This window comes from Corella eumyota, chromosome 4 (assembly GCF_963082875.1).
Source record: "Corella eumyota chromosome 4, kaCorEumy4.1, whole genome shotgun sequence".
NCBI classification, from domain to species: Eukaryota; Metazoa; Chordata; class Ascidiacea; order Phlebobranchia; family Corellidae; genus Corella; species Corella eumyota.
The window spans coordinates 7964477-7990716 of NC_137493.1; the positions used below are offsets into that span (position 1 = coordinate 7964477).

The 26240-nt window shown below is 28.3% G+C and overlaps 3 protein-coding genes across 3 annotated transcripts; 1 reads left to right on the top strand and 2 right to left on the bottom strand.

Annotated features, from left to right (window-relative positions):
- Positions 1 to 3: 3 nt before the first annotated feature.
- Positions 4 to 2572, top strand: LOC145751205 (cilia- and flagella-associated protein 107-like). Its single transcript, XM_082567307.1, has 5 exons — positions 4 to 217; positions 391 to 542; positions 730 to 872; positions 1319 to 1509; positions 1650 to 2572. The coding sequence occupies exons 1-5, from the start codon at positions 107 to 109 to the stop codon at positions 1734 to 1736; spliced, it is 684 nt and encodes a 227-aa protein (XP_082423433.1). The 5' UTR covers positions 4 to 106; the 3' UTR covers positions 1737 to 2572.
- On the bottom strand, positions 2508 to 4678 carry LOC145751204 (uncharacterized). Its single transcript, XM_082567306.1, has 4 exons — positions 4491 to 4678; positions 3765 to 4368; positions 3644 to 3689; positions 2508 to 3559 (listed from the first exon to the last, which is right to left on the bottom strand). The coding sequence occupies exons 1-4, from the start codon at positions 4636 to 4638 to the stop codon at positions 3134 to 3136; spliced, it is 1224 nt and encodes a 407-aa protein (XP_082423432.1). The 5' UTR covers positions 4639 to 4678; the 3' UTR covers positions 2508 to 3133.
- Positions 4679 to 7431: 2753 nt separating this feature from the next.
- Positions 7432 to 26231, bottom strand: LOC145751187 (DNA polymerase alpha catalytic subunit-like). The gene is made up of 37 exons (XM_082567291.1): positions 26194 to 26231; positions 25746 to 25804; positions 25275 to 25384; positions 25071 to 25167; positions 24718 to 24785; positions 24341 to 24457; positions 24032 to 24167; positions 23762 to 23877; positions 23358 to 23538; positions 22998 to 23071; positions 22574 to 22723; positions 22219 to 22383; positions 21924 to 22022; positions 21513 to 21726; positions 21197 to 21351; positions 20952 to 21036; positions 15608 to 15738; positions 15055 to 15192; positions 14630 to 14805; positions 14419 to 14537; positions 14163 to 14264; positions 13991 to 14029; positions 13524 to 13705; positions 13301 to 13450; positions 13104 to 13226; positions 12756 to 12881; positions 12473 to 12585; positions 12300 to 12392; positions 12021 to 12153; positions 11775 to 11906; positions 11306 to 11377; positions 11119 to 11221; positions 10864 to 11039; positions 10672 to 10803; positions 8285 to 8401; positions 7898 to 7991; positions 7432 to 7689 (listed from the first exon to the last, which is right to left on the bottom strand). Exons 2-37 carry the CDS (start codon positions 25783 to 25785, stop codon positions 7538 to 7540), a joined length of 4410 nt encoding a protein of 1469 aa, XP_082423417.1. The 5' UTR covers positions 25786 to 25804; positions 26194 to 26231; the 3' UTR covers positions 7432 to 7537.
- Between the last annotated feature and the right edge of the window lie 9 nt (positions 26232 to 26240).

The following is a 26240-nucleotide window of genomic DNA, read 5'->3' on the forward strand; positions in this document are numbered from 1 at the left end:
TAAGATCAGCTGATCAAGGTTTTGCTTAGCGGTTTATTTGATCGCATAAACAAAGTATTAGCTCTTAAATTCGCCAAGTACCTGTAAATATATTTATAATATTAGCATGGCCGGTGCACAAGGTGACCCAATGAAATGGGGAATGCCAGGTTGGCGAATTGAGCAGCGATTTTCAAACCGAACTTTGATAGGAAATTGGTGCGAGGAATCAAAGCGAGTACGTACATTCCAGATATTGTTTTTAACATATTAACTTTATTACAAAACTTATTACTGGGCTATTAACTTACACTCTAAATATATTTGTTGTAATGGGTTCAGTCTATTGTACAAAAGTATAAAAATTCATATTCTTCAAAAAGAAATTAATTTTTAAATAAAATTATAAAGTTTCAAAGAGGAACCCATTCAAACACTAGCACACATCGAACAGATTATAAATTATATCCCGAGCACAAACCTAACACCACAACTAGGAGATCAGCCTTAATGAGGAACGAAGGATTAAAAACTGAACATTTATTTACACACCATGGAAAAAGGTAGAACTAAAGTTTACTTAAATTTAATATTGCTGTTGTAGCATGGTTGTATTACCTGTATTTAAATTTATATCAAAATAAAATTAAAAACCTTAAAGCTTAATTAAACAATTTTTTCTTATTGTTATGGGAAAAAGATATATTATGTGCATATGTACACTCTTTTAACAAGGTTTTTTATTTACAGATACAGCAATAACGTAATATCTTGGTATGACGAACAATTTAACAAACGAGATAGGGAGGAAGGAGACAAACTTCCTGATCTTAGAAAATGGGATGGACACAAACTGGCATGGGCTCCAGAGAGATCCGATTATCCAATGCAGGGTAAATAAAAAAATATTAACATACTTCCTTAAATGTAAGTAAATTCCAGATTAATTGACCCAGTCTCAAGTTAACATTGACAGTTCGAGATATTATTAAGCCCAATGCCAAAAGTGTTTGAACTATTAAAACATGTTGCTAGCATTTTATTACTGGTGGCATTTAATTTTTTTAGTTTAAATGGAAAAATCACTATACCCTGTGTTTAAGACACTGGATACTTTTGTGAAATAAGATATGCTCACCCAGTCCAAAAACAATAAAGCGAATGTTACATTTTCTCTCACAGCGTCTCTCACAACAAACTTTTTTGTTTACATGAAAACTGATCTCCTTACATATTTGTGACTTGTAATTTATGATAACAATTCAATTCAATTTATATTTTACAGTTAATCTAAAAAAATTATATATATATACCATAAAAATATGTTCAAAATGCTTAGGAAATCCTACAAATTATGGACTTCATGGCAGAATGAAAAAAAGATGGATAGATGAGCTAAGGGCTGAGCGTCAAGGACATTATGTGACCGATTACCGCAATGCTTTTACCCCTCATTCTCGGGAAGCTTTCCCACATAGATATGCTTCAGCACCAAGATACCTTTCTAGTCATTTTAACCCAATTACTAAGGTAGGACAGTTAAAAAAATTGTATGAATACATTTTTTTTAATAATTTTTGCTGTAACATACAATATGTAAAACATAAATTGACCCAATGTGAAACAAAAAAAGAGCTTTTTAATTTTAACTTATGGTTTTTATATTTTAGATAAACAAGGACCTATGGTTACGAAGAACCCCATTTAATATGGCCCCAGAATATCCACCCCAAATAGCCCCGCCATCAGCTATTTAAACATTATATATACACCTTTTTAAATTTATTGTTTTTAAGCTTCGCTTGAAATAAAGCATTGTATAAGTATAAGTGTAAAAGTTAAGTCTAAAGATATGACATATAAAATAGGTCTTTGTAGCATAATCCTTTTTATACATTGCATGTTAAACTGTTTCAGTGTTTTATTCTTACTGTTCCAAAATTCAATTGTTTTAGAAATTGTTACTGTCATAAAGTTCACTGCATAGCACTAGTTGTTTTAATAACAGCACTTATGTTTTTTTCTTGTAACTAAGTGTTTAAATGTTGTTAGTTTTTGTGATTTGTTTTTAATGTAAAGTGTTTAAAGGTAAAGTTAAAGTGTTACTTTAATTTAATATCAGAAATGAACAAATTTGTAAAATATTAGTTAAACTAAAATTGTATAGTTATTTTATGGATTTGACATATTGCACTAAGTTAAAATGTTTCTAAATTTTAATATTGCCAAAAAAGAAAGAGTTGTATATGGCCATAGAGATTTCTTGTATGTATAATTTTGTTTTTTCCTATTCTTATTCTTCCAATGTCTGGGTAATTTATCATGTTTTAAATAATGTATTGCAGTGTTGAAATGTTCTAACTATTTGATGACATTTGTTCATTATTGGGCACTCTGTAGCTTCTATTATAAGAAACTAAGGACTGCGTCACTGTTTAATAGGCTCGGTGATAACCAATAATTTTCATCTTTAATTTACATGCTATGTTATTACATATACAAAAAGCACAATAAACATTTTACAGTTTTTCGTTAATTTAATCCGTGAAATTAAAAATTGAAGATTTGTGGTGTTAAATAAAACAAATTTAAAAGGCGGGAACTTAAATAATAGCAGCTGGAAAAGGTTATGATTTTTTGGTAAGTATAAAAACTTAATTGGCAGTTTTCTGGCTACAACAGCAATAGGTATAATAACCAATATTTTGTCAAATGAAATGTTCTACAAAGCTACAACAGTTGCGAAATATTGGAACAAATGTGTTTAGTGAAAAGCATAAACTTTATCTTTAGTAATGCTTTTATTATTTGAAATGTTAGTAAGTTTGTCTAGCCAGCTTAGAGGTATTTTACCGGTCAATGTTAGTTGTTAGTAATAATGGATTGGATGAAGTTAAAATAAATTCACAACGGCAGAACGGTTGTTCGTTTTTGCTATTAGTTTCTACATTTAAAACTACAAGTTTACAAAAACTAGTTCAGCAAAAAAATCAAATAAAATAATTAGCAATTGATAGATCATTATCACAACGTTTTATAACAATGGATAACGTACAGCAAACCAAAGTATCTACAAAGTTTTTTATGTTCACGCGTATAAATTTAGTATAAACAAAAGTAACAGGGGGTGTAATAGCAAAAATAGTTTGGATTTTTAACGATCGCTAAGCTGATTCGGTTGAATCGCTCCTTGCAAATCGTGTGGAATTATATTAGGTGAAAATGCCGGGTAAGAAGTGGTAGGAGCAGCCCTGGGGTTTGCCATAAAGTGCAGCGGGCTTCGCGTAGGCGCCAAGCCGCCAATATTCGAAAAAGGTGCCGAAGATGTCGAGTTTAGCCTTTGCAGTGCCGCAGCTAATGCTAACTGGTGCCATTGTGTACATGCCGGGTGTATTAGGCCAGCTAATTTTGCGTCGTCTTTTAACAAATGGTTACCGCCGTATAAATGACGCAATATAGTGGTATCAATGTAGCCTGGTGCTACAGGAGGAAACGTAGGTACGCCGACTGGATTGAGCACACCGAATACACCTTGTTTTTCGCGTTTTCTCCATTTAGCTCTTCGATTTTGAAACCAAACCTAAAATAAAAGTATTTATACTTTTAATAATATAACATTTAGGATGTTCAAATCATTAAAATATTTGTTAAAATTATTTTTTACCTGAACTCTAGCTTCAGTCAAATCCACTCTTAAGGCCAATTCTTCTCTGCAAAGAAGTATTATACGGTGATATATTTGTAAACAAAGTCATTTGCAAAAAAGTAAATAAAGTTCTAATTACCTTGTAAACACATCGGGATAATGAGTTTTTTGAAAAGCGTGTTCCAATTCTTCAAGCTGATATGCACTAAAGGTGGTTCTGTATCGTCTCTGCTTTCTCTTTGGCCCGCCAAACTCCGTAACGTCATCCGACGCTGACGTCATATTAACGGGGTTCTTGTCTAATGACGTGTCGTAGTCTGTCTTAAAGTGATTGGAAAAGGAATTTTCTTTTGGTTTTGGAGAGAAATTTGAGTTTGAATCTTTGGACAACCCCGAAGAATTAAAATCTTCGACTGACGTTGTTCTTTTGTCGTCAGAAATCTGTCCATCGCTGTTTTCATTTCCACTATCATTTGTATTGTATTGGTCGCTTCTGTTACTTGCCATTTGGTCATAATTTGAATTGCAATGGCGCAGAATGTGAATTAGCTGATCATGGTAGTTAAGAAATGCTGATCTACCTTCTCTGCCTTCGTTTAAGTGAAGGGTTGTCGAGTAATCGATTCCGCCATTTTGAATTTTATTTTCTCCGTCGTCTGGTCGGTTTGGATCATCGTTCGTTTTTGTTAATTCATCTTTTTTTGAAACTTTATCTTGTCCATTAGTTGCGACTGGACGACAAACTACAAAACAACATAAAAAATAATTTAATTAATTAAATTACAGAATTTTATTATTAAATTTCGATCAAAATATATTCAGATTTTTTTGGAAACAAAAAATATTTAAAAAAATTCTAACTAACCGTTCTGCATAAAGTTTTGATTTGAATTAAATCTTCGTGGAAAACACAGCCCGGTAGAGTAATTATATCTTGCCAAGACTGGTTCATCTTTTCCCGCCGTGCTGCGAAGAATATTCTCGATGGAATAGGATGACATGCTTGAAGTCATTGTCGAATTTTAAACTTTTAATATCTAAGAATTTTTTTTAAATGCAAGTCTAAAGAGGCATACAAAAATCTCTATTTAAAAAAATTATATGTAATTTTTTTGATTTTTTTTCTGAAGTTAAAAATTATTTTTTACATACTTCTTCTGACTCTATCAAATTTTGGCTTTCAACTTTATTTTAAAGGAAAATTACTAATTTGTTCTGAATGTGATTTCCTTGAATATATATATTGTCAACATACTAAACTCCCAACCAATTTTCTGTTAAATTCAAAACAATATGCATATACCCTAGAAAAAAAAAATTTACAAACAAAATATTGACTTTTAGCACAGTTTTTTTGCTAAATTATTCAACGAAAATGGCAAAGCATTACATAACAAAAATTATCGAAATTAATTGCTTGTTATTTTGCTTCTGTGTGACGTCTAATCCTCCCTATTGTCTATTTTAACTATGACAAAACAACTGGATGCTTATGCGGCGATTTCAAATAACCTTTTTCGCACATGCTACTTGAAAAGTTAAATAGAGAAAGTAAAACAAATTGCATTTTGCAATAACTACAATACTCTTTTTAATAAAATCTGTTATTTATTTTTTTTTAATAATCTTGATTGAAATCTTTTATTCTTTTTATAACATTGAAATTTTTTTTATCTTCAAAGTTAAAAAAAAAGGAAAGAAAAAAAATTCAAAAAATTTTGTTTAGTTAAAAAATTTTTTGTTTCTTTTGTGATTAAAGGTTTACCAATAATAAATTTGAACTCACAATTTAATAAAATAAAATACACACAGGACAGGTGTACTAATATAAGCCGGAAAAATCCCAGCTGGATTTTTTCTGAATCTTTTGTATTTATAATCGACTGCACTTGTATTAATATGTAATCTTTTTTGCGAAAATCGACTTAGGTGGAATAGAAAATTTTGCCTAGCGGGACACATTCTTTTAAGAAGCAACAGGTAGCCAATTGCTAGGAATTAGCTGGTAAGCCGGACACCGTGTTTTATAATGTGGTTATAATTTAAATCGAATAAATGGAGCGTATTACTTATGCGCTGAGGCAGTTTTTCGCACGTACTGTTTGTTACATGTTACTTTGCTTACATATTAACCTAATAAACAGCATGTTGTATTATTACTTACTTTTTAAACTAATGTTGAAAAAGAGCTAACTTTAAGATCGTTTTTGCAATGGTATTTTTTATTATCCACTTTCAACAAAAAAAACATTTTTTAAAATATAGTTATTTTGAGAAACTGAGCAAAAATCAAAAATACGAATTTTGCTCGTTAGGCAACTCTGTTCTAAAAACTCTACCAAATAGATGAAAAAAACAAAAAAATAATAACTTTTTGTTTGTCAATAAAGTCATGCAACTTTTCAATTAGCATAAACAAGGTTATGTCAATTATGCTTGCCTAGTATTGTTTACTTTTAAAAAATATCTTAAATAAGTGTGCTAATTGCTTGTATCTTGAGTAGGTAAAGCGGGGTTTACACATAGCGAAGCTAATTGAAACATTTAGCAAGACGCAGTCAATTTCAAGACTTATGCAAAGTCACTTTTTTATAAGTAAGGGGCGTAAATAAGTTAATTATAAGCGTGGTATGGCCCTTCTGTATATCTTTATTTGTATTTCACAAAATTAAGATATACAGTATAGGCCACAGTTGTTTAGTCATTAAAAATATTTAAAAAACAACAAAGGAAAAATGTTTATTCATTTTTGATCTCAATATTTTTTCTTAACATTAAACAAAAACCCCTTTTTTACTGATAATGTTTTAGAATAAATATGCTTCCATACTGGAATAATTTAATTTCACTACATTGACCAAAGCCAACGTGAAATCGAAATCTTGAGCGTAAGTGTGAAATTTGGGAACGAACAAAGTTCGATAATAATGTGGTAACTTTGAAGAATAAATAATCTGCTCAAAATTTGTTAAAGCGGTACTGAGTGTGTAAATGGATTTTATATTAATGTGCGATCACTAAAATATTTACATAAAAAGTAGTAAATTAGCAGTTTCGGTGTGTTATATTTTTCTCCATTTTACGGGTATTATAAACCAGTAAAATTTCAACAATAACAATATGGCTTAACTACATTTAAAAGTTAACGACTTGTCTGTATTAATTTTAAATAAGCTTTTATTAAAATATGTATATATTTACTAAGCGGATTTTCGAAAAATAAAAAACTTAAATATATGGAATAGACGACCAGCAATTTAAAGCATATGAAGTGGATTTAACTAATTGGGGGGCGACTACCAAAAGTGGCCAGGACTTAGCAGCCAATCAAAACACAAAGAAGCACTTTGCAAATGAGACAAAAGATCATCCCATTTTATCAAGTCAGTCTAGTCGGTAAGGTTAACAAGGCAATTAAGAATGTCAACATTCTCAAAACATCGTCACTTAGGCTACATACTTTTTCTGTTAACTTGTATATCACAAAAAAACGCCATTTCACCGACAATAAAGAGTTTTGCTAAGTTTTGTTTGCTACTACCCTCCTCTGGTAAATAACGTTTTTTTTTTCATTAAGACGATAGATTTTGCATTTTTATTTGAAAAAGATTGTGCTGTTCTGACCTATTTTGGGTTATCCCCAAAATCCGGATTCAAGTGTAGATACTATCGCTCAGAAGAGTTTTGGAAACGTAGTCTATGCCAATGCCCTTAAATATCTGTGAAATATCCCTTTTGAAATTTTTCTTTTTAGGAATATGCCCGTTAAGTGAACGATTTTGGGTAATATGGCCTACATGTTAACATAGAATATCAGTTTATTTGATAATTTAATAACATATATATTTCAAGTAGCAACAAAAATAGAATATGTAAAAGAAAATAAAGTAGCGATACAAGAAAACAATTTTTTTAGCCATGTTTTTCCCCAATTCTCATCCAGCCAAATAGGCGCGGCATCGAAACTCGATTGTAGCCACTTTTACTTAAATAAAAATCGACCAAGTCGCGCAAGACTTGGTAATGCTTTCGGTAATCGCTAACTCGAATACTACCAAACGAATCTAGAAAAAATATTAATTAATTTTTTTTAATAACCTTAAAATGATCTAATCACACCAACGCCAAAAATTAAAAGACAATTTTAAATTTTGTTATGCGAGCTGTTGGATTTGAACCCCTAACTCCAGGTATTGAGATCTTTATTACCCCGCGTTATTGTACGACTAAAGTTTGTTAAAAATATTAAAAAAAAAACATTGGGTAACTTACTGTTTCCATCTTGTTTGTATTTTTTTAAAGCGTAATCAACATCAAATTGTAATTTGTAGAAGCAGAGTTGTTGAAATAATGATTTATAGGTGACCTAATTAAAAAATAAAAATGCTTTATCAACTTTAATAACACCAGAGCTTGCTTTTTAAATGCAAAATGTTTAAAGTCGTCAGAAAACTAAATCGCTTCGCCTTGGTATGCTCAACGTAGTGAATTAAAAGCAGAACAAAAAAGACGGATTTAGAAATTTTTCAAAATTCGCTGCAGTCGAATTTTTTAATTTCTAGCTCGACCCATTTTTTTCTGCCAAAAAAACACTACTCAGCCGGCCTCTAGCTGTCATCACGTGACCAAAAAAAAATATTTAAAAAAATGTTTCCCCACCTCGGGTCTGAGTACACCTTTGAAGCAAGCCGAGCACACGGGTCCAGTTTTATCATGTAGAACGGGGGTACTTCGGGTTCTGTGACTACAGGCTGGATCATCGCAGGATAACCACCCCTGTTCGAATTAAAATTTAATTTATTAACTTTAAATAATGAGTTAATTTATTAACCAATAATTAATTTATTAACTAATAATAATAAATAATAATGAGACCATCCGAAAATACCAAATTGCCCAAAGACATGAAAATATTCAAGAAATCTATATATAAAAATATATTTGTATATCGTTCGCGGTGCAGGGTAAATTATTGCTGACAAATATTACTTGAAAGTTGTGACGATACTATGACAATTAAAATCCCAACAGTAGGGCAGACTATTAACTATTTAATATAGCTCTATATATTATGTAAGTTTTTTTTACATTTAAAACTATTTTTATTATGCTTGATTGTCGAATTTCAAGATTTCGCTCAGTTACTAACAAACTGAGAGAAAATTTTCAAGAAATTCGTCGATTTTTCCTTTTATTGGATTTTAATCGGTTAAAAAATAAACCGAAAAAAACTGTGGAAAAGGAAAATAGGTTAAAAAATATATGTTACAAATTACGTCAGCTAATATGTTACCAAAATGGCCAAAAAACACTAAAATTTAAAAATCGTGGTATTTACTACTTAAAGGCGGTTCGATTGATGTTATAATACTAATATTATGACATCACAATGTCCTTAACATAACAGAAGCATAGTTTCAATTTTAACCCAAATTCGAAAACTTAAATAACTGAATAAATAAAAAAAACTTGGAGAAAGTAAAAAATTTAAAAGATTTCTTAAGCTCTGCAGGGTCTGTTATTTACCCAGACGCACTACGGACCGCGTCATAACATTTCAAACGCAGGGAACGAAAAATGACATTTTGTAAATTCAGCGCGGGGTTCGAAATACGACCAGGCGTTGTTAAAAGCTTTACAAGTACACCAAAAACGTATTTCGAGCCCTGTTAATCATGCATTCCGGCTTAAATGTGGACAAATAAGAGACCACTCCCATATTAAGGGTCTTAGAATGCACTTTAATCAAGGGCTAGTAGCACCGCCCTATTGGCGTATTACTTTGGCTGTCTTTTTGGAGACAAGTTTTAATTACTTTTAGCTCTTTATAAATATCTCGATAATATTAGAGGGCACGTGACGTCGTTGTGGCTACGTGTTTTACAAAAAAAATCAACAAAAAACAACTATTACATTAAAATGACATAAACGATTTTCGTTTCTTAAATTATTTTTTCGTATTTCTCGGTTTGATTTTAGCTTGTTGTTTATTTATTTTATTATAAGAATTATTTTTAATTAAAAAATTTTTCGCATTTCGCAATACGCATGAAATTAAAACCAGCGTTGCAACAACAAATGATAACAAATTACCCAATTTCGAAATCTCAACAACGGCAAGGGGTAACTACGCAAACAAGCCCTAAAAAACTCAATTATTAACAATGTTTGCTTTCAATATCATCACCATAACGTAGTTATCAGACTACAAAATATGACGAACGGTATAGTAAGTACCATACGCTAAACACTCGGTAGTTAGAACACCAGCTAAACAAATTTAAGCCAGCTACTTAGCTTAGGCGAGCGATGTGCACAATAAGGGCGGCAGAGGAAAAAGTAATAATATTTTCGAGTAGCATTTTTTGATGATTATTTGAAATGGAGTACCTATCACTTGAATAGTAAAGTTATGAGAAAAACAAATAAAAAAAGCAAATGTTGGTAATATTGCTTGTTAACAACTGTTTAGTTTCCAGCAATTAAAACAATATTAGGCTTAACATATTTAAAATGTAATTATTTAACTTTTGGTATTAATAATTAATTAAACCCAAAATTAGAATCTTATATTTTTACAAATTGATTTCATATTTTTTTTTAATTAAATTATATTTTTAAGTATATACCAAAAGTCTAAACAGAAGTTGAAAAAACTAATAACAATTTACATGTATTTAATATATATATACATCATTACTAATAGAAAGTGTTTAAAAATTATTTTAACTTTAAGCTTATTTAAACAAGTTAAGTGGTTCAACTACCGATAATGCTTTTAAGTACATTTTCACTTTATTATGTTTAATGTATTTTGATTGTTTTAATTTTTTTGAAAAACGCAATTGTCGAAATTTCGAGAACTAAAAAGTGAACTTCACTTGATTACCAGGATATTAGAATATTGATTAAATAAAAAAAGCAAACTTAACAATATAACTAGAATCTATTATGTAGTTAAAAAAAATGCAAAAATAAAATTAAAAAAAAAGACAATGAAAGTTTTTGTTCGTAACAAAATTTAAAATTTTTAAATTATTAACTACCTTGTAATAATTCTTTATATCCATATTTATCGCATCTGTTAGTTGATTTTGTAAACATACCAAAAAATCTGCCACCGTTTTTGAGTCATTCTCGCCGCAAGGTTGTGCTAGAGAGCACCTCCAAGTTGGGTCCTAAGAATAAATAAATAATTTTTTTTTTTTAAATTAAGCAAAAAAAATATTTTTTTTTACCGTTTCTACAAATACTCCAGAATCAAATTTGATTTCTTTTCCAGATTGAGGACAAACAAAGGTAAAGCTCTTGCATCCCTGGTACTTCTCCTCTTCAGTAGCTTGCACACTCATCAACCTCTCCTCCTCATCCACTTCATTGCTCTGTGTCCTCTTGAATCTGCTGGAGTCAAGTCCTGGATAAAAAAAATGTTTTGTTAAATTTAAAAAAAATGAAGATTTTGAAAAGTCTCAAAATATGTAAACTATTTTTACCCAGAAACTGAGCAATTAAAGCAGCATCGGTTCCATCAATAGGATCACATAATCTGGTCACAACTGGGTGGACTTGTTGGGATAAATAATATTCACTATCAATCTGTAATAACCAAAAAAATATTAAAGACAGATTTTCACTTGAAAAATTGACTAAAAAAAGATCTAAAAAAATGTTTTTTCCTACCTTTAAATTGTCACTGTGTTTAATTTCATCAACAGTATAAGCTCTGTGGGTTGCTGGTGCAGTTGTACCATCCTAATATTAAAAAATAAATAAAAACTTTAAAAAAATAAGGTAAAAACAAAACATAGTCCTCAAATTTATTAACCAATAAAAACATCTAAATACAGCATAAAAAGCTTTATAAAAACTAAAACACTTAGTTTGTAATGTTAAAACATTGATATTTACTACATAAGGTTCTGGGTTCAATTCCTACTTCTTTCATGCTAGAGCACCATTGTAGGTGTTACACATGAAAAACTATACAGCCAAATTAAGTGCATAAATTTAATCAATGATACCTTAAACTGCCAAAGCCAACTCGAAAATTGGATAGGCTAACTAATGTTATTTTGTAGTAAGGCTGTGAAATTAACCTTACCAAAAATTTGAATTTTTTTATTAAAAGCAGCAAGTCGGTAATGCTTACCTCACATATCACATAGGAAACAATATCACCAGCTTTAATACGTTTTGTCATTGATGAATTAACTCTTAAAGCTACTCTAACATGAGGAAGCGAATCCTTGCCAGGATACAAATGTGGTTCTCTAGTTAATTCCTGATTTTAATAAAAAATAAATAATTTAAATTTAAAATGTAAAAATATTGCTTGGATTTTTTGAAAATCACTTTTAAAATCCCGAAATTTATTTTAAAAAATAGTTTTTTTTACCTTTCTGATCTGGTACATTTCAAAAGAATATTCATTTTCTTTTACTTTTCTTCCAACTTCTTGTAAATTTTCGTGAATTTTTTCCACGATTGTTTCTCGAGGTTGATCCGATAATATTTGGTTAACAGCAAAACTAAAAAAAAAATTATTATTAAAAATACTACAAAGTATAAAACAATAAACTCGAGTTTTTAATTTTAAGTATAATTATTAATATTTTTTTAAATTAGGCTTGTGATATTGTTTATTTTTAAATATTTTATTTGAAAAAAGTCTTACTTTCCAGCAATTTTAGCAAGATCACACCAATCTCTTCTTACAATATCCAATCCCTTCAATTCCTGGACAGTTTTGTAACCACCATCAGGTAATCTATAATAAAAAATAAATTTGCATAAAAAAAAAAGAAAAAAAAACATTTCATTTAAAATAAACATTTCTTTCATTTTTACCTCTGTACACTAAGTGCTGCATATTTTTTCTTTTTTAATAACAATAATGATTTATAAACACCATCGATGTCTATTTCTAACAACCGATATAATTTGTTCACCTCTGCTTTCACCTAAAAAAATACATGTTCAATAATATATTTAATATATAATCGAGCTTATTTAGGGAAGTCATAATAAATTAAAATGATTTTAGAATCTTTTATACATATGTGAAACACAACAACAGTGTAACAGTACATGTATTAAGTACATAAATTATAAGAAACAATATTATAATTACCTGATTTCCAAGCTTAAATGCATGGTCCATATCAGTGCTGTTTGTGTTGATCATAATTGAATCCGTGTCTCCATAAATAACTTCCAATCCCATTCGTTGGGCGAGTTCCTTAGTGTGCATCAAAATCTAACAAGAAAAAAATTGTAAATTAATATCTCATAACAACACAATTACAAAAATAAAACTATTTATATAAACATCTGGAACAATTTGTATTTTTTTTAAAAATTTTTAAACTATTTTGCCTGTAAAAACTAAAGTTTTCTAGAAACACATACTATTATCATCATTAAAATGCTTATCGAAGTTAGGTTTTTTTAAAATCAAGTAAATATTTTAAGAACTTACTTCTCTGCCTTGTCTTGTCACCATAGCAGCAAGTGGTTTAGCATAAAATCTGGAATTACTAAAACCAAGACATCCATACATACTGTTGGCTGTCAACTTTAATGCTTTTTGTCTAATGTCATACTAAAAAATCAAAAAATGTTTATTAAAAAAAATTAATTTTATGATTTTAAATTTTTAAAAAAGATGAAATTTACTTGTATATATTGATCTTGTGAGATGGTTTGATCTTTCATCAATCTTTTTACTTGTTTTCGTCTTTCCACCAACTTCCGAATCTCAGTGGGCAAGACTCCGGGTTCGAGTCCACTCTCTGGCATCTCTGGAATATAGGTTTCCAGTTCAACCTGAGAAAAAAAATATTTTTATTGCAAAAAATTAATATACAAAAAATATTTTCAAACAAAAATTTTAATCTACCTCTGATCCCTGTGGGGGGTAACGGTCAATTGTAGTAAAACAAATATTAAATTCTTGAATAATGGAAGGATATAAACTGTTAAAATCAAGTAACAGAATATATTTGTCGTAGAAACCACGTTTAGGGTCGAGAACGAGACCTCCTTCATAAGCTGCTTTCTTACGTTGTTTACCTGTGTTACCTATAAAATAAATCATGGCATATTTTGGTTGATTTGTATATATATAAATAGTTAAACAATTATTATACAGACTACATTTTTATATATTTGACCTGGATTTTTATTAAATTGGTTGTCGTAAATTTGCTGCGACAAAAAATCGCTCACAAACGAGCAGCAGTTTTTATATTTTAAACAGCTATAAATTGGATTCATAAGTATAAAATTTTATAACCATTTTGTATAAACTAAAATATTTTAAAATAAATCAGCCTGAAAATATTTTATAAAAACTAAAAAAATTACCTTCATTTTCCTTAGATACTTGTTCCTTCTTTTTGTAAACTAAAAATAAAAAAAAACACAAATAACAAATCCTAAAATAAAATGCAACATCGAAAAATATCTGAAAGAACTAAAATTATAAAATCACAAGACTATTTTAAAAAATTTTTGTAAGAATTAACTTTAAATTTACTTTTATCTGGTGGTATGAACCCTTTTTCATGGAATGCATGTAGTAATAAAAACTCATTTCTTTCCGATCTTCCTCCCATAAGAGTTCGTGATAGAACATTTCCTAATTTAAATAAAACAAAAAACTTAAAATTCTATACCAAAAATTCTTTTTAATAAAAAATTACAAACATTTCAAAAATGATAAAAAATTTTTTATTTATATTTTAAAATTGTAATATTTTTAATAAAATATATTAATTTAAATGTTTAATTACCAGCTATGTTAGTGATTTGTAGGGCAAGTGGTAGAGCATTTAATTCACAAGTGACCTCCAATAACAAACTAGCATCCAATAAAGTATGTTCAATCATCCATAACAAACTTTCTGAAGTCCTAAAATCAAAAAAAAAATTAAAATATTTTTTCACAACCTTTTTAAAAAATCTCATATTTTTATCAAATATTTTTTTTGTTCTCCTACTTACGTAAACATGTTTTTAATTTCTTCAGTTGGTAGTTCTTTTCGTTGTTTATGTAGAATTTGGTCAGACAAGGCAGTTAAGTCATAGCTCTTACACCGAATTAATTCTTTGGCAGATATTTTAATGTCGCACAAAATTCTCCCAGTAGCAATGGATCTATCGCTGAACCTACCTCCTCCCTAATAAAAAATAATATTTAAATTTATATTTAAAGTTATTAAAAAGATTATTTTCACAAATTAATGGCAATAGATTAGTTTACAGTTTTTAATTGCTCCAAAAACCATTTTTAAGGCATTTTAACTTAACTTAAACCAGCCAAACTTCGTGTTTTTTTCCCGATATTTAATATTTTTTTAACCGTTTTAAACTTTTTTTTAATAATTAAATAGCTTTAAAATATTTAAAATTAAATATTTTATGTTTACCAGGATTTTTGGAATGTTTTGTTTTTTTAGTCTTCCAATCCTCGACCAATGAGGAACCTTACAAGCTGTCATCCTATGAAGTAAAACATCAAGATCAAAAGTCAGAAGATCGTGACCTATTATTACATCTGGATCAATCTAAAGTAAAAAACATTTTTTAATATTAACCAAACAAATAAATACGTTTATATTAAAAAAAAATTGTAAAATCGTTTTTTTAAAAAAAAAAATTGTAAAATCGTTTTTTTTTTTAATATTGTTTGTTTATTATTATAGTTATATAGTTTTTTTTAAATATTTTTATCAAGCCAGAATGTAATATTGTTATGTTTAAGCTCATTACCAACTCAGGCTCAAAGGGCATAAAGTTTGGCATTTGTGCAACTTAAAACTTTTGACATGACCGGTAAATCACACTTTTGGTTTGGTAAAAATATTGTCAGACAAATAATATGCTAACGATGGAATTAAACCAAAGACCTATCAATCTATGTCTTATCATTAAAATAAATCATATTTGTATAATAGGTCAACATTTTTTCATTTACATTACCTTTAGTAATTTAACAAGAAAAAAACATAATAACGATCTTTCAGTTCCAAATATTTCAACATCAAATCCTTTTCTTTTTATTGCATCCCGAAAATCATAAGGATATATACAATCAGAAGGTTTTGAAATTGCTAAAAAAAACAAAAAAAAGTTTTAAAATGGTTTTTAGACCTAAAATTTTTTGTTAAAGTGTATATTTATTAGTTTTAGATTTTTACAATAAAATTTGTTGCAGCTTTAAGTGTTTTAGGGTACATATGAGTGCAATAGCAAATTGATTAAGCTGTTGTACTACATACATACCGCAAACCAAAAAAATATCCGATTTACCAAAAAATTAAATAACAACAAAAGTTAGAAAATAAAAATGATATTGCATGTAATTTGGTTGGTATAAACTGTGCAATAGCAAAATAGTAAATAGCCTTTGCACAATTTAAATACCAGCAAATGACAGCTTGATGGGTTAAAAAATAAAAATGATAAACAAAAATAAATTCCTGCAGACCTAGAATAATTATTAAATAAATGTTAGTATTAAACAAATGAACAATATTAACTTGTGCTCAAATTAAATACAAAGGTTACTTAAAAACTAATAAATTAACCAATATTTAAATACTTAAAGTTAGCAAACTAGTCAGTTAAAATGACATTGAATAAATGCTCAAAACAAAAATTTAACATACATCTGATGAAGCACCAGTTTATATTGGGTACAGTACCTGTGCAATAGCAATCGAAAAAAAAGCTGTTGCACAGTTAAATACCTGATATAAATAGCCAAATAAAAAATAATGGCATGACCACGCCCATCCCTCTATGTGTTTTGTATGCTTAAGAGGCTTTGCTCATTAAAGAAAAAAAAACATTTACAAAATGACCGAAAATTTAATAGTTAAAAGTGTAGTGATCTAAGATTTCGAACCATAATAATTAAATTTACTTATTAATCCCTCTAAATTTAGTAAGTACTTATGAATATTTTTTAGTTAATGATGTTTTTTAAAGTGTGTTTTTACACTCCCGAGCTCTTCAAGAGAGACCCAACTAAAATAGGCTTCTATTAGATATATTTAAACTGTATTGAGTTTAAAAATGTAATTAAAAATAAATTTGCAACTACATTCTGCCAAAATCTCTATAACGCCATAAAATTGTACTCAAAATAGTTTGGTACTAATTTTGAAATGATCACATATTTTCAGCTGTACAAGCTGGAAGTTTATTCTGCATGATGAGTTCTTAGAAATAATAAATTTCCACAAAAAATGTTCTAATTGTGTTTATCACATGAGGGTGTAGTTTACTAACTAATCCTAGTTTAACAACGACTTTGGTTGTATTATTACAATTTTGTATTACTTGGTAACTAAATTACAACATTTTATATAAAAAATAAAATATTTAAGTCCAGTTTTTCACATCTAACAAAAATTGATTGTTAACAATTTTAGAAAAACAACAACCAAATAAATAATTTATCAACAAATTTTAAAGGATGAAACCATGTAAGTGCTGTATTAGTTATACAGGCATGCTTTGATTGATTTTAATTAATCACGCTTTTAATGGGGTTTAAATAGACAAAGAATTATAACACGATCCCTTGGAAATAACTTATTCGCGCTCATTCACAGAAGGGAAATGACAGAAAGGAACTGCACTCAAACCCGTTTCAACACAGATGTAATGTATTAGATATACGAATGTGTAAGACAGGATATCATTAAAATCGATAAAGGAAAAAAACTCCTGTGCATGACTAACCGTGGTTTAAAGATATGGAAATTATCTGACTATAGCATTATAGTATTTTTTTCCGAATACCATGAACAGTTTAAAAGTATATATTTAACCCGTGTATAGATTTGTCACTAAAAATAAATACAAAAATTATAAATCTACAAAGTGTATAAATTTTGTTTGGTATAAATATTTAGTTGCTAAGTGAAAGTTGCCCAAGTTTTATATGTACAATACAAATTCGATTGCCTAAAATTATGACAGAAGCTAATCTAACCCGTGGGCGTTAAAAAAAGTAGCAATACCGGAAGTTATTAAAGCGATCGATTAGCCAAGGAAAGAATTAAGCCATTCATTATACATAGGTTTCAAGGTTTATTAGTTAGACCATTGTATATATCAAAGAATGGGTTTAAATAAATATCAAGTTTTGGAATTATTAAGTACAAATATTACAATTTCACCTTTGAGCTTGGAAGAATTTAAAGTGTTTGATGCACAGAAAAGTCGAGATTTGATTATAAAAAAGTGTGAGAACCTATTAGCTTTTAGAAAAACAAAAGACAAAAAAATATCATTTTCAACTTTTAACTACTTCGGCATCTGCGACATCAAAAATCTGACCGGTAATCAACTACTTAGAGCGTTTGTTGGAATTTTTAACAACGAGAAATTATACAGACCTGGAAATTGCTTTCTGTTCACAGACAATGGAATAAACCCAAACCTTGCAATTTGTGTGGTTTATTTTTGGCAACCCTTGTTTGTTTCGTATGAGTTTGGAGTAAATCTGATTCCATATTTATTCGAGAAATGTTTTGATGATAAAAAATGTAAAGAAAAGGCTGTATCTAAAAAATCCTACAGCCATCTTTACGAAAACTCCATTTTAGTCAAATATCGATTAAAATGTGTATAATTATTTCCAAAATTTCTTCAAGAAAATATCATTAAAATAAGCCCTTCTTAAAAGAAGACCCAGAAGGAAAACTTCCATTGGCAGCTTGTATTAAATTGGCCATGGTTGATTTAAAAAAGCCTAACATATTGCAACCTGTCTTGGGCCTGCACGACCAATCTCTTAAAGATTTAAATATAGAAATACCTCGCGATTGTCTAGAAAGGATTACCAAAAGTGTATACGAAAGAAAAAGGAGGAAATAAGACTGCAAAAAGTGGAAAACATAGTTTTAGAGTAAAGCACAGTTGATCTTAGAAGTAACCTTGTTAATCGGTAAATCGATACGCAAAACATTTACTTTGTTAATGCGGCTTAGTTAAATTACATGCAACAATAGTTAATCATAACAGTTTGAGAATTTTAAAAGTTATTGTTTAAAGGCAGCCATTGCAAAAATTACAACATTTAAACTAAATTAAACAACAATGGTAAAAAAAATATTTTTTTGTAAAAAAAAAAAACAAATTAACTAAATCGCAATATAACAAAGGTTATAGGTCCAATGACAATTTTTAAAAGTTAACTTAAAAATTAAATTTTAACGCAAAATTTAATTTCATAATTATCGATTATTGCATTATTTGTTTAGTGCCCACTTTTAAGAATGTGCTATTCAAATCACCTAAATTTATAATGTATTAAATTGACAAAAAATTAATCTTAGTTATTATTTATTGATTTTCAGGGCTCTGCAGGAACTAAAAAATTCGGTGGATTGCTATTCAGAAAGAAGTATAAACGTTGTTATAGATGACATCAAAAAGTTTTATGAAATTTGTTAAGACAAACGCAACATTGTTTTATTATTTTCAATAATACATTTGTTAAATAAGTACAAATTTGAAAATATACCTACTTTTTTACAAACTGTTCAGGCTTTTTTACTTTCTGGCAACTTTTAAGTGATTTAGAGTTACATCAAGCTTTTATCTTGTTAATTATTGTTTAATTCTGTAATATTTCCAAATAAGTTTCAATTAATATACTTATTTTATGTGTAAATGTATTGTGATTGGCAATTTGTTTTTTTTTGACCTGTTTATGCCAAAATAATTAAAGTATATAGATTGTTATTGCATTTCGTATTTAATAAAACAAATAAATGAACTTTTCTGCTAGCGTATAACGCAAACTTGTACCAAGTAGGCCCAATTACAAAAACTCTATATATATAAGTCCTGTGAAAAAAGGGATTTTTTTACATGACATAGTTTTGTACTATTACCAAATTCACAGTAATTTTTGTGAGCAATATAAAACTTTGCATAATTTATAACAGGATGTTAAAATATTTTTTGGTAGTTAAAAGCATTCTTTCCACGCAATTTAACGTCTCTTAATTGTGTTATTACATCCTATTAAAATATCAACGACTTATCTATTCGAACTATTTTTTGTTTATACTTTGATTTCGCAGTGATTTTTCCTATGTTGTTTATACTTTTATCTTTTTTACATAAAGGTTTAATTTATGACATCTTAAATTTAAACCTTTCAGTGTTTTTTACCTTACAGACGGTATGTATATAATACAAATAAAATACAACAGGAAGCATATTTAACCCAACTGTTCTTAACTAAAGAGTTTGTAGGATGTTTTTTAGCTGTGACTTCCAGCTATGGCTTACACATGGTTTTTGGCACCATGACAATCCACTTGGCTGAGTGGTAAAGTCACTAAAAGTGATATGGTGCCAAGAACTAACAGACATACATAAACTGTTATTTAGAAAATGAAAAGACAACTATCCAATGTTATTTCAATTAAATCTAAAATTTCATTTTGTGCAAGTCAGACGCATAACGAATTTAGGTTAATAGTATATATATGTATATATAATGCACTTTCGCCTAATGTTGTGCTATTATTGCATTTTTGGCAGCCAAATTCAAATCAACACAAATTTATGTGATAAATAAAAAATGGTTCAAAACTACAAGCTTTCACTAGTAGCAAAAAAAAGTATGTACAAGGGCAGTTTAAACTGGCAAACAGTACGTTTAGTATTTTGCGTAGATTAAAGACATATTCACGAATAACAATTTCACAAATATTTCTTAAACGAGTGTGTTTTTATCATGACATAAAAACATTTTTGTTGATGAATTAAACGAAAACTAAACTTATTAAAAATTTTATTTTAGAATTAAACATTCGCAAAAATATGTTTGCATAAAACCAAAAGTAAAAAGTGTATATATATATATCGTGTATTATTTAGGTTTTTTCGTTTAGCAAAGGGAAATTTTGCAAGTATTAAATACTTTTCTATAAAGTGCGGCGTACAAGTCAATACATACTTTTTAATTTCAAGCCTGCACACAATTTTTTTTTAGTTTTGGTGGAACCACCATACACTTTTTAATAGTTTTAACAACGCTTAATTTCTTTAAAAATACGCTGTCCGGTGACGTCATAAAAATGGTACACCCCCCTTTAATTTATATGAAGTCGGTGCTTATGGTCATGACAAAAAAATAATAAAATAAAAGATGAAAGGTAACAGTGTATTGGAGTACCATTCGTATGTGCAATAGCTTTAAAATGTTGTTCAATACTTTTGCACAAGAATAGAACTACAAAACCACATTTTTAATATTTTTTTGTAATGGATAATAAATGAGATTTATAGTTACCGAAAAAACTTTTCTGGAATGCAGGTTTTGGAGCTGTTCTGTCTATAGGAAACTCGTTGTGAATTAAGCCAGCTATGCCAACAATCTAAACAAAAAATCTTAAAATTAAAATTTATAAACCCATACATATGTGGAACTACAAAAAAAATTAATTATATGCATTAAATATTCGATTTTCATGCAATATTCAAGTCTATACATGTAACAAACCTATGTCTCAAAAAAATAAAATTATAAGTTTTTACCTCATTTTGGTGTGACTTCAAATTAGGTAAAGTTTTCATACTGATAGAAAGAATAACAAGTGGTGGGGCAGTAAGATTGTCAACCACGATAATATCTAATGGTGAAAGCACAGTTGCCTCTATCTTGCACCAGCTAATATTTTGTGTGTTCATTTCTAAACAAAAAAGTTTTTAATGAGGATGTCACAAACTATTTGCTAATAAATTCACACATAATTTAAAGTTTAGTTGTTAAATAATATTTCTTAAACATAAAAACTGTAACCAAAACTGGTTTTTGTAACCAATTCAAAAAAAACTAAGAAAAAATACTGACGAGGTTTTTTGACGTCGATCCAGCATGGTCCCTTTATCCGTTGCTCCATTAACAGTGCCTCTAGTGGTGACTGGTTGACTCCGAAGATACACTGAAAAGTGTCACCTGAAATATCCGCAGGTAATTGACCGTACTCAGCTGGGTAACTTATCTCTAGATATTGAGCTAGATGTGGAATGTCAGGACCACCAAAAACATTATTTTTTTCAACAATCTAAAAAAAAAAATTATAAATACTATTTTTTTTATAATTTTTTTACACCTTAGCTTTCGAATTCAGAATCTATAATCTACCTTAAAAAAAAGGATTAAATTCGGGGCTACATAAAAGAAAATTAGACAAAAATTGCTTAATAACAACTAAAATGCCCTTTTACCAAAAATTTTACATAGCAAGTTGTATGTGTGTACCTTAGTTTTAAACTTCATTATTCTGTTGTTTTCAGCAACTTGAGTATCAAATTCCTGATAAACCATTTGTGGGTTAACTTCTTCCCCTGTCTTCCGATGCTGTAAAACAAAAAAAAAACTAAAGCAAATTTTTTTAAATCTTAAATGACAAAAATATATATATATTCTTTTTTTTAAATTAAATGGGCTATATCCTAAAGCATCAAACAGAAAAAAAATCCTATTTACTATTTAGTTGTTTAAATTATGTTACACACTTGTTCAAACAAAAATTTTCTTTCGAAGCATTTCTTACCGTATCCCTCGGTAAAACGTAGATTTTTCTCTCAATATTTTTGACAGTCAACGAACAGCTGACGTGACGTTTTGCCGACTCAATAAAAACTTTTCCGAACAAATAAACAACACCAGGTTGCTTGTATTGATCTTCATAAGCATCAAGCCAATAAAATCGAAATACCTAAAGCCATTTAGATGTTATATATATATATATACATAAGATATTATAAAAAAACTAAACTAGTAAAAACCAAAATTATAAAAATAATTTTTTTTATTTAACAAAAATTGAAAACATTGTACAAAAGAGATATTTAAATAGATTTTTAAGGTTTTTTTATGATTAAAAATGTGTTCAGATATTCACTTGCCTGTTCGCCATCTTGTTTAGTGAAAAGAGGTAATTTTGATGAATCGATGACAACGTTACTGGGTTCATTTACTTCTTGCTTAACTGTGTTCCAACCAAGTGATGTTAATTGTTCCATAAAATTCTCGGATTTCACTTTAACTTCAGCTTTCTAAAAAAATGTATATATACACATTTTTTTCTAACAGTTTATTTTCCTTAAATTTTTCAAATGGCTGACATATTACAAATAAATAAATGCCTGAAAATGCCTTTTTTCCGACAATGGCATACATTCTATAAATCAATTTTTAACACCACTCTTAAAATTTTTGTTTAATTTTCCCCTTAACTTCAATAAAATACCAATTTCAAGAAAATGCCCACTCAGTAAAAATGGTTTTCGATAATATATTATATATATATTTCTGTATGATTTTTTTTACCTTTTCTGTTTTTATTTCTTGCTTTACTTCTGTTTCACTAAAATCAATATCCTCAAAATCAGCATCGTTAAAATCTAAAAAAAATTTTATCGTTATTTTTATGCTCTTATACAAGTATTTATACATATATATATAATTTAATTTATTTGTACATTAACAATACACTATTTCTTTAAGGTAGACATTATGTTATTAAATATTCCATTCTATTGGCTTTACTCGCTATTCGAAATGTAAGGCGAATTCTTAGAACTAAATAATATAATATTTGCTATAAAGATTAAAAAACATTTATTCCCTTGACTTTTAAATATTTACAGAAGTGATTATGATAAAATTAAAAAACAATGACAAACTAACCCATTTGTTCCACTTTAACAACAGGTTTGTTAACAACAAGATCTGAATCAACATTGTGAGTACTTAAGCTTTGATTCAAGTTATCTGATGCAAGATAATCTGTTTTTGTTCTCTTGGCAGGAGGGGTCACTGCTTCGTTGTTTATTTTAGTGGCAATGTTTTCAAACATGGGCATTGACGGCTGTAAAAAAAAAAATTAAAATCCACCCATACAATGTCTTTTTTTTATAAAAAAAAAATATATATATATATATATATATATATATATAATGTTAGTTTTTTTTAGTTGGAAAAAAATTTAAAACCGCATCATAAAGTTTTAATTAAGAGCAGAATTCTGCATTTTTGTTTAAAACTAGGAAATTAACATATTAAAAAGAAAAAAATTAACAGAGTTAGTTTACCACAATTTTTCTCGGCTTCATTCTTCGTTTGGGTAAGGAGGAAGGAGGGGACATCACAGGATTGTCATTAAATGGAGAAGAAGCTGAAGTTATTGGAGAAATTCCCTCAACTGAAACTAAAATACATAAAAAAAAACAATTTGTAAAAATTTTTAATGCCATTTATCTTAAATGATAATATTAAATTTATCATTTTTTTGCGTGTGAACCACCATTATTTTTAGATTTTAATCCTGTAAATTTTTGGTAATATTCTAATAATTCACTAGCCTGGTGTGTTCGGTAGTTTTTTCTTTTTCTTTAACATTACAGGAACTCTTGGCATGGAAAGAGCATTTGAAGGTTGTGAGTTCATTTCTTGTAGAATATCACCCAATAGTTCGTCTTTAGATAAGTCAATGTTTTTCTAATAAAATAATTTACTTTTTATTTTCTTAGAGCAAAGGTTAATACCTCCGAGTTATCAACAAGGGTTGTTGCAAAATGTGACACAATTTTATAAAACTGTCTTTTATTTTTATTAACTATTTGACAAAAAAAATATTTTTTTTAAATTTTTTGGTTTTATTAGCAACTCACGACTGATTTCTTTTTTGCACCAGATGCCATCAACATATTTTTAATATCGCTTGATTTTACAACTTTTATTTTTTTCTTGCTCGCAAATTTTTTGGAATGATTTGATGAAGACTGGGCCTTAAAAATATAAAATTTTAAATTATAACAAAAATTAAAATGTTGCCACAAGTTTTAGAGCAAAAACAGTTATTTCCTTATTTGGGTTATGTAAACAGAAGTAAATACAAAGTTAGTGATAAAAAAGGTCAAACTGCTTCAATGTTTACAAACACGACATAATTATTACATTTTTATGTTATATATATAGCTTTTATCGCTACTTGACATGTTAAAATTACTTACTTAACATATAAAATAATATTTGATTAACATTAAACCTGTTTAGGAGGTTGTTCTGTTTCTTCGTCAAATATTTCTCTCCCATCGTCAACATAATCGCCGGTACCTATTACAATTTAAAATTTCCCAATTTTAAACCAAAATTAATTCATGATTTTAATAAATTAAATTTATTTTTTTCACGTACAAAGCTGTTAAGTTACGAAACATACTAGCATATAATTTATTTATATACATTTATATTTAAAATAACATCGTTTATTCGGTTTAAAAATGTAATTACAGCTTTAAGAAAAGACATTAAAAATAACAATACTTTATTATATATATATACCAATACACCTTTTAGTGTTAAAACTTAATAAAAAATTGTCAAAAATCTTGTCATTACCATCGTCCACTATCCAATTATCATCCAATCTTTCTTGAACTTTATCTGAATAACTATTTTCATCAATTTCATCATAAACATTATCGACATCTTTCACCTGGTTTAACAAAACAAACATAGGTATTATTAATGACCATCACATAGGTTTTTGCGTTTTATAAAAAAAAATATTTAACAAAATTGTAAAATAATTTATTTATATACCTCATATTTAATTCTTTGTCCGGTTGTTTTTGATTCCCGAATTCTCTTTAGCGCCTCCAAGCGTCCAGTTTTTCCCTTTTTATCCCGACGTGACCTCGTATTAGCAAGACCTGTTAAATTAAAAAAAATGTATATATATAACTAACAAAACAAAAAATGAACAGTATTATTTTATTAAATATAAAATACGGAATGTGGGATAGTGTGAGAGCGTATGCGAACGTTAACGAAATTTCGCCTTTCAGGCGCAAGAGAAGATTTGGAAAAAAAAAAAAAATTCGCCTTTTTTCGCATTTAACAATTTCTTGTTAATGTTAACATACAGTCTTGACATTTTCCCCACCCCGCAACTTCCCATATCCTGTATTTTAATACTACCCCAAATTTATTAAAATATATATATATTTTTTTAAATATGAGTTGTAACAAAACACAGATAAATATCAAGTGATACAAAAATGATTAAAATACCAATGCATTCATTTGGAACAACTTCTTCATTTTCTGCCATGATATTTATTATAACTTATCTATAAAAATAAAATTACATTCAATATATAAATTACTAAACAGACAGACTGATATAGAAAATTTTAAACATAATAATAAATTCTAAACTGACGTAAAAACGTCTAATGAAAATTAACATATCATTACAATATTATAAAATTTATTTTAGTCTTATACAGTTGACAATTTAATTTCAAATCTCATACAAACATTATCTAACTGTCAAATTAAATTAACAAACCAAAAAATTAAAAACTGACTGATTGCGTATTAAACTTTTAAACAATAACCAAACAAAATCTTAACAAAAACAATTAAAACTTAACAAAACTACTTTTATTTTACACATAGTTACCAAATAAAAAATGCTATGTTTTAAGAGAAGTATAAAACGAACACAAAAACTTACTTTCTTATGATTTTTCAGTTTTCACCATGCTTTCATTATAAAATGGC